The sequence below is a fragment of the Octopus bimaculoides genome, chromosome 10 (genome assembly GCF_046866305.1).
Source record: "Octopus bimaculoides isolate indiv1 chromosome 10, ASM4686630v1, whole genome shotgun sequence".
NCBI classification, from domain to species: domain Eukaryota; kingdom Metazoa; phylum Mollusca; class Cephalopoda; order Octopoda; family Octopodidae; genus Octopus; species Octopus bimaculoides.
This window is the reverse complement of record NC_142937.1, coordinates 80,290,273-80,300,272: the sequence shown is the minus strand read 5'-3', so window position 1 is coordinate 80,300,272 and position 10,000 is coordinate 80,290,273. Positions and strand designations below refer to the sequence as shown.

Sequence of the window (10,000 nt, the reverse complement as noted above, 5' to 3'; positions counted from 1 at the left end):
TCCTTCTATCTGACACTCCATTACCCTATCATCTTTTTACACTATCATATCTTTCTCTCTCTATCACCCTCACCTCCCCATTCCCTCTATCAATTTATCTTGACTGACCACTAACCAGTACACTGTCCCTCTCTTCATTTCTTTATTATCTTTCTCTCCGCCTTTCTCTTTTCCTTTTTTCTTTTTTCCTTTTCTTTGTTCCTCTCTTCCTGTTTTCGATTTGACCTTAGAAATAACATCCCCAACTTTTAAGTCACTTTAAATAAAACCCTCGATTCAATAACACCGTGTAAAAACTCTATACTTGGAATGACCAATTTTAAATACTATTGGAACTTACTCACAAGGTATTGGAATCTTATATGTATACCATTCTGCCTAAATAATGGATCTACAGATGCAATATCCCTGCATATCTCACGTATATTTTCATTCCTCCATTTTACTCTCTATTTCATATCTTATCTAGAATAACTATTGCTTAACCATTTTCTCACACCGTCTCCGATGAAGGGATATATAAAATATCCCGGAAACAGCTGTAAGACCTATTTATAAATGTTCTCTTTATAAATGTTCTAAAATCTTTCACAGCCTTCGATTTTTATCTCATTCTGTTAATGTTTTTATATATACACATGCTGATATATGACCTACGTTGGACTCCTCATTCGCATAATCCCCGAACCTGGAGCTTAACTATGGTCTGTCCATAGCACTTACTCAGCATTACCTGACACCTTTGGGTCTTCTTGACACCATTACCACTCATAACCTCTCCCCCCTCTCTCTCTCTCTACACACACACACATATATATGGGTATATATATAAACAAGCATATAACGTATATATATATATATATATATATATATATATATATATATATATGCTTCCAGTGATGCTGCGATGGAGACGTACAATTATATTTATCATTTCTGCTTTTCATAATTTCCATGAACTGGATTGACATGGGCAGCCATTGTGGAAGTGGTATCACGATGGGTGAGCGTTCGATCGGTCATTTGATATCGGCAGATGACATGGGGCAATTTGGTTCATCAGAAGATGATCTCCAGCACACACACACTGAATGGATTCACAGCTAAGTGCTGCAAGGCATGGTTGAGAATTATTGACTAATGAGAAACGATCTAATCTCTAGTAGTAGTAGTAGTAGTAGTAGTATGGAGGGAAATACACTGTAACAGCGCATTGCTGCATCCACCATGTGTGTTGGTGATTCCCATCTGCTCCTGGCCGAGATGCCTTTGCGCCATTCAGGCGACAACCCTCCAACCCATGGGTCTGTTTGGGTGGTCATTGCTGGAGAGTGTTTTACGAGGGTTTTTTTTTTTTTACCTCAAACTCTTTTCAATCGCCTTTTACGACACGCCAAGATAATGTCGGATGAATTCTTTGACCTGCCGCTCCCTCCCCACCCCACACCACATCTAATCAGTGGTGACTGATAATCTTAATTAATCTTTTCCTCATCAAAGAAAGAATTTCTTGAGCACCCGTGAAGTTAGTCGTCCAGTGTTTACAGGTAAATAAACCCAATTACAGGTATTGAATCCTATTTCTCTCGTTTGGGACGGAAACAAGAGGAGAAGGTGACCAGCAACGGACCTTCTTTGTAAACCGAAACATCCACACATCCCCTCCCCCGCCCCCACTCTATGCTCTCAGTGTAACCCACCCCCCACCACCGTATTCTCTTTCACTTTGATTTTACTGATGAACGATATTTCTATCGATCCCTTTCTATCCTAAAAGTTGATCATAAGAATTGGTGAATTCAATTGATTTTAAAATACCTCAACACATGAATACTCTCCGGCGCTCCACCGCTTCTCTCAATTCACAATTAGAAAGAAAAATGATTTCTTTAATTTTTGAAGCATTGCTTTTCTTAGGAACACAAAACATGACTTTTTAAAAAAAATAAAGAAGAAAATCACGAAGAAGAAAGAAGAGGAAGGAAGATGGCATGCCCTACTCTCTCACTCAACAATAATAATAATCCTTTCTACTATAGACACAAGGCCTGAAATTTTCTGGGAGGGGACTAGTCGATTACATTGACCCCAGTGTTTCACTGGTACTTAGTTTATCGACCTCAAAAGGATAAGTTGACGTCGGTGGAATTTGAACTCAGAACCTGAAGGCAGAGAAAATACCACTAAACATTTCAGCTGCGTGCTAACTATTCTGCCAGCTCGCCTCCTTCGCAAATAATAACAATAATAATAATAGTAACTTCAACAACAACAGCAAGAAGAAGAAGAAGAAGGGGAAGAAGGAGAAGAAGGAGAAGAAGGGGAAGAAGGAGAAGAAGAGAGGAGGAGGGGTTTCGTCAAACAAGGATGGACAGCACCGTTCACGTTCTTTCAGTAATTTCAAGATGAGAAGAAAAAATGGAAGAAGATATTCTTAAACTGAAGACCTGGTTCCAGTCTTGCAACAGAGTGGATTCCATTAACGATATACAATGACCAGGTTAAGATATTGAACCGGGAGACAAATGAGTTTTATTTATATATTTCTCTCTTCATTATTTGCATTAAATATTCTAATAAATATTCTCTCCTCTTGCTCTATCGTTCCAGTTTATTAGAGATGCGAAAATAACATGTGGCATTTATATTTTTCTCAAAGCTATTAACGATGTTTGGTGAAGCTAATTAACTTTAAACAGGAATTGAAACCGCTATGCCATCTCGGCACACTCGTACCTGACATTTTACTCAATCGAGCTCACAACCATCTCGAAGAGGCCAAAAGCGAATTTGGCTTCGATGTGATTTGAGCGCAGGGACTCGAGCAAATATCGCAAGCATTTCTATCTTCCGTTCTAACGGCTTAAGCGAAATCGCTGTTCATCCGCGAGATTTGTTCCTCATTCACTTACGCAAACTGAGGATAAACAACACACCATTGTTTATCGGAAACGATTAATGTTTATTATTTGTTTAATTAATCTTCGTATTTCTTATCAAATGTGGGCAGGATGTGAATGAAAATAAATTAGTGAAGATGCGAAAACTCAGAAAAAGTTGACAACTTAAAAATATGTAAAATATAAAAGGATAAGGAAGTTAAAACTAAAAGAAAATTGAAAATTATGAAAATATGATATAAAAATATTTAAAAAATGAAGAAAAACGTGAATTACAGAAACATCGTGATGTACCCTGCATAAGGGAAATAACTCTCAAAATAGTTCGTATTAAATTTAATTATTTCCCTTGGACCATCATTCACACATGAATCCAAGCGAGGTAAGTAATGTTTCTTCCCGCGCCCGGACTGAAGTTATTGCACTTACAATGCTAATACCGTTATAGGAAATTGAACAGACGTATGCACGTAGACACAATTACACACACACACACACACACACACACACACACACACACACACACACACACACACACACACACACAGAGACACACACACACATACACACACACACACACACACACACACACACACACACACACACACACACACACACACTAGCTCTCTCTCTCTCTCCCTTTTCTCACTCCTTCATATAGGTACATATGTATTTCATATACATACATTTGTATTAAAATCTTTAGTTGCCAGCTTTGGCTCTGTCAATGATCGAAACCGTGACCATCACGTCTCCACCCTTTATAACTAGTTTCCAAAGTCTCCTGCTCCTTTCAATAAAAGGCCTCTTACAATCGGCCCTTTCACATGTTTTGGAATCGAAACAAAAAAATTATTCTAATTAAATAGAAGTCTACTTGGAAAAGTGGTTTAATTATCTAAATATTCTTAAACTATTCTCATCCAGCATAAAAGACTTTTTAAATATTTGTATGGAATGGTGCTTCATGTGCTAGATTTTTATCGTAAATTACTTAAGAAAGCGCAGACTTCTATAATGAAACCGTACTGGACCTTGCTGCACCACCAAGGTCATGTTTTCGACTCTCTCACAACACAATGTCCCCCTACATATAGACGTTTGAGTGGATTAGTGTCCTCTTTGTGAAATTACTTAAGAAGCTGTGGACTTTTATAATCAAATTATATTGGACCTTGCTACATCAGTTGCGATGATTCTGAAGTTCTCAAAACATAAATTTTAGATATGAATATAGTACGTTATATAAATTTTTTATTTCTGAGAAAAACTAAAACTCCACAAATCATCCGGCCACCTCATCACCCTAATACCCGTTTCATATTTTCGCAGAACGACCCCAAAGAGGCACTATAATCCCGGTGAAGAATTCCTGCTCTAGTTTTAGTTTCCAATATTACTCGAAGTATTTTTTTGCTCCAAAGGAACTCCTTAAGTAACATATTTAGCTACAATGGGCGACGAAATAACACCAGCATCTTATAATTGTTATTTTTTGAGATATCAAAATATAAGGTGATAATTATAAATAGATTGATTCATAAATTAATTAGAATTATTTAGGGCATTCGGCTCACGATCGTAAGGTCGTGTGTTCAATTCCCGGTGACGCGTTGTATCCTTGAGTAAGACACTTTATTTCACATTGCTCCAGTCCACTCAGCTGGCAAAATTGAGTTGTACCTGTAATTCAAAGGGCCGGCTATGTCACACTCTGTGTCACGCTGAATCTTCCTGAGAACTACGTTAGGGGTACACGTGTCTGTGGAGTGCTCAGCCACCTGCACATTAATTTCACGAGCAAGCTGTTCCGTTGATCGTATCAGCTGGGACCTTCGTCGTCGTAACCGACGGAGTGCTCCTAGTGACATAAATTATACATTAAATAAATATTGAATAGGTATTCTTGGAATTAGAACCCGTGCACATCTAATCCATAACAAATGGACAATTACAATTGCATTAAATTCAAAAATCGAAAAATTTTCCTTGGCATCTTCCAATTATAAAAACAAGAAATATTTTGACCAATTTGTAATTTTATAATGTCACACATAAAATTTCATATAATCTTATTTTATATTATTAAAGTCTATGGACTATATTTAGACTATACTTGGAATATATTCTATGGACTATATATATATATATATATATATATATATATATATATATATATATATATATATATATATATATATATATATATGTATGTATATATATGTATGTATATATATGTATGTATATATATGTATGTATATATATGTATGTATATATATATATGTATATATATATGTATGTATATATATATATGTATATATATATGTATGTATATATATATATGTATATATATATATGTATATATATATATGCGAGTAAAAATAAATACAAAAAAGGTGGGTTTTTTTGTTTTGTTTTTTGTATGATTGTGTATAGAGGAATATATTATTTTGTTTAAAAGAGTTCCAACACTGTCTGTTTTTTATGTTTTATTTATATTCCTGCAGAACTAATGTGGGGTATAGAATATGGAATATACAATATATAATATAATATACAATATACAATATAAAATAAAATAAAATAAAAATGGATGGCACCATGAAAGAAAGTATTGAATGTAGATGAAATATTGAGTGTTCAATATAAAGGATCAAATATATAAATATATATATATAAATATATATAAATATATAAAGGCGACTCGAGTTTCAGGGCTATTTCCCTTCGTCATGGCCGGTATGACAGACTACACACACACACACACACACACACACACACACACACACACACACACACACACACACACACACACATATATATATATATATATATGAAAAGGGAAAACGAATGATTTCTAATCAGTTTAATTTATTATTTTTTAATTTTTAAATCTTCAGATCAGTTTGACAACGAATGCGAGAAAGTTCTCCCAAAAAGTTAACAAGGAACTTATTTTAAAAATCTCCCCACCCAAGTTAACAAAGAACATAGTTGAACTTATTCAACCATGATGATTGATTGTTTTTGTATTTCCGAAGAGCAGGAACGTGTTCGGTCGGAGTAATGTTACTGCTGTCTCCTCTGGGAAGACAAGTCTACACCCCAGACCCTGAACGCAAATATAAAACGGATACCCTGCCTTTGCTTGGGAGCTTTGTTGCTTTTCTTTAGGAATTTGATACCTTTTGGTGATGACTGCTGTTTATTAGTCTTCACCGTTTGCAGATCATTCTATTTGGCAATATCTACAAGGTCTTTGTCATGTCTACACTTGTATCGGTTCTCTCCCTGAGACTTAAGAAATCCGGTCAAAATGTGGTTCAGGCTGCAAAGAATTGTTCCGCACTGCAGGATCTACTTCTTTGCCCCATATTTTAAGGTTATTTGGAGTTGACAAGAGGTCAGCGAAAGAACAAAAGAGGAAGAACAACCTTCCACGGTCAGTGCTCCAGAGTTCTTTCTGGAAACTCAGGGCAATACCTGGTCCCTCTATATCTATTGCCCTTGGTGGGCAAGTCCTAAAGCCGTCACCCAGCGATTCGTCTCTGTTGATTCACGGATCGTTTGCACTATGAGCTCCCCCTTGCTCCTGCTATCAACATTTTTTTCACCTCTTGATGCTGTAGTTGCCAAGTCTTAGTCGTCTTTGACAGATTACTCCAACAATCTCCTGTTGTTTCTTGTATATTTCTGGTCTGTTCACTGCTTTCTTATATACTTGTATGTGTGTATGTATTTGTGTGTGAATAACAGCCACTATTTCACTATCTCCCTCCCTCCATCTCAACCAAAAGCGACTCACCACGCTATACTTGTGTGCTTACCTCTACATGGACATACGTACATCTATATTTCGTTAATGTTTTAATTTTATATACCCAAAGGTAAAAAAATATTCACCGTTTAAAAGTGGATGTTGTATTAGAACACACAAATACTGCAATATTTACCAAGAAAGAAAACTCTCATATGGTTTTTCGGTGCATAAAAGCACACCATAGCTATTACCAGCGATAGACCATCACGGCTACTTCCGCCACTCCGAATACACATCACGTGATTTTTTTCCAGCCGCTTGGTGTCTATCATTGAAAAGGCCAAATCAGGTCGAAGTCATGATCTGATAGTCTGAGCAGTGGAAGTAGCACTGATTGTCTGCCGCTGACGATAATGATGATGTGATTTTATGCACCACTTAGCCATATGAGGGATTTCTCTCTTGGTAAATATTTCAGTGCTTCTGTTTTTTAACGCAAAATCCACTTTTTTAAGTGGTGAATATTTTACCTTTTGGTATTAATACTGCCTCTGTCGCTGTATTTATTTTTTTATATATTCATTTTGCACCTCTTCATGCAATGTTTATGTTGATACTTGTATATCTGTGTGTATGTAAATATATATGCATATATGTGTGTGTGTTTGTGCATACGCATGTGTGTGTGTGTGGACACATGTATGAGTAGTGTATATGTGTATGTAAGTGTATATATAGTTCGAAACTCTAGAGAGACAGGTGAGGGAACAGGAAAAGGTGTATTAGTTTGATACTCAGGAAAAAATGGAAGACGTCTTTGACGTTTCGAGCCTACGCCCTTATACAGAAACAAAGGAGAAGAGAAAAAAGATGGAGGGAGGAAAACAAAAGAGAAACAAAAAAATGTGTCTGAATTAACGGTTGTACATACTGAATTCTGTGTATATATATATGTATATATATATATATATGTGTGTATATATGTATATGTATATATTTGCGTTCATTTATGCATCTATATATATATTCTTTTCTATTTATATTATTTTATGTGCATACAAATCATTTAAATATTCCTTTATTTGTTTATTTATTTATTGAACGACGTTTAAAAACAAAACATTTGAAAATTATGCATTATCCAAGTGAATTGGTAATTGCCTTTATAATTTGTTCTGGAACAATCCAGGAAAATATCATTATTACCGGTATATTAATACAACCCCCTTGATTTGAAACCAGTTTGATAAGTGCCAACAATTGGTCTTTGAGTCACAATGTAAGCCCTGCCGATTATTTATATATGTATATATTGACGGCGGATGTATCTGTAATATGAGTGTGTGCTTATGTGCTCCATAACATAATTTCCTTTTATATTTCAGACTCCATAATGCAGAAGTTTCTCGTCGTAATGATCATCGCCGCCATTTTGGCCTGTGTATCCACCTTTCAGTCTGTTGAAGCAAGACAAGATGAGGTCACAGTAAGTGATTAACACATATTTATTATTCAGTGTTTGCTAAACACAAACGGTATGTGATATTTCTACTGTGGTTCATTCTTTCCTTTCTTCTGTATCCATGTTTCTGCCCTACTGCATCTCACACTCGCTCTTTCTCTCTCTCTCTCTCTCTCTCTCTCTCTCTCTCTCTCTCTCTCTCTCTCTCATTGACCCCATTCGAACAAACATGATTTTAGGCAAGATCAATAACTGCATTAATCAGCTCTTTGACGACAGTATTTTCTAATTTCCCCTGTGGTATCAACTGACCACTTTAATTGTCCAGCGAGGTTTGGCTGTTATTTTTTCTCACAGTTTTCCCTTCGTCTTCTAGTCACCAACAACCCACAGGAGGCACATTTCACTAATCACTATTGCCTACTTTCTCCCTGAAAATATATCACGAATACATACATAAATGCACACATGCATACAAGCAAATATGCATGCGTGCATACATTCACACACGCATAAATACATACACATACACACACACGCACACATGTGCAAATACGTATGTGTATATGCCTGTCTCCTTTTTCTCACCCCTTTGTCTCTGTACGTTTGTCTGTTTACATTTTATTCATACATGTGTGTGTGTGTGTGAATAATAGCTATTCTTATGAGTGTTTATTGTATGTGATTACGTATATGTATTCAATCCGGGAACCTCAAATGGAGAATCCCTGGATTGTTTTATAGCTGTTCACACTATCATTAATTGGCGGTATTTGGAGAATTCAAATGAGTTCGTTTTAATCCCCCCCCCCCCCTGTTTGAGAATTCCGCTATTTCCAGGCTTTTATGGAAATATATTGTCACATGGCCCAATGCTCCTATGATAAAAGCACAAATGAAAATTTCTAGTTTGGACGACGTAAGGGCTGCAAGTTTCTCCTTATTTCACCAGAGATGTTTTCATTTTCCCCAATTTTTGCTGTAGCATCCACTGGCCAGCTGACCTCGACAAAAGCGCATGGCTTAGCTCCCCACCGCGTCTCATGGAACATTATCTTGCCAATAGTGTTTATATCAGGTTGATGCATTTACTGGAAGGTTCTACTAATATTCTTTATTTGTAAAGGTGTGAATATATTCTATTTCTTGTTTGTCGTTATTATGGTCAATAGGACAACCCTTTCGGTAGACAATTGTAGATGGTTTTGGTAGCAGTGTTACGGCCCTTGCAATTGTAATATCTTGCGGATATTTTTGGACAGCTGCTACTGATGTGAGTCACAATCTATATTTTCTATTACAATGCGGAGCTTTAGAGACATCTATATCATCACACTTATTGATCAGATATTTAGCTGCTAATCTCCTGTTTCTGGATAACAAAGGTATAACCTTCTAGATGAGATGTGATGGATCTTGGATCTTTCACAGTTCGAGAAGCATCTACACATCCTGTCAATGATGTTCTTATTCTCCAACTTGAGGGACATGTACCAACGAAGAACTTTCTGCTGATATAAACGAGTACTTATTTCCTAAGCTCCTGTTTAATTAAATCAGTCCAACCACAGAAACACACAGAAAAGCTGAATACGTTCACAGTAACTACGAAGGAGTTCTTCTACTCAGTATTCATGTGATGTGCTCACTTCCGTTTCTAGTAAGTGTTGTTTAAGTGATGCGATGCGGTACTCAAAGGTCGCCCGTACTGATCGCATTCCTCTGCTTCGAATCCTTTCTTTGACATAGAATCTGTCACTGTCATTGTTGATGTGGAACTTACTACTCCAAGTTGTGAATTTCTTCATCTGTCCAGGCTGATATCCCAAGTGTTGCTACTAGCACTGGTGCTGCGAAAGCATTGTAGGGGATGGTTTC

The 10,000-nt window shown here is 36.4% G+C and overlaps 1 protein-coding gene across 1 annotated transcript in view; it reads left to right on the top strand.

The window, feature by feature from the left end:
• Window positions 1–10,000, top strand: part of LOC106869532 (cerebrin prohormone-like) — a 40,483-nt gene that overhangs the window by 18,149 nt on the left and 12,334 nt on the right. The window contains exon 2 of the mRNA XM_089358852.1: window positions 8,046–8,146. Coding sequence (XP_089214978.1) covers window positions 8,054–8,146 — 93 coding nt within the window. The 5' untranslated portion in view covers window positions 8,046–8,053. The remainder of the gene's footprint in view (window positions 1–8,045; window positions 8,147–10,000) is intronic.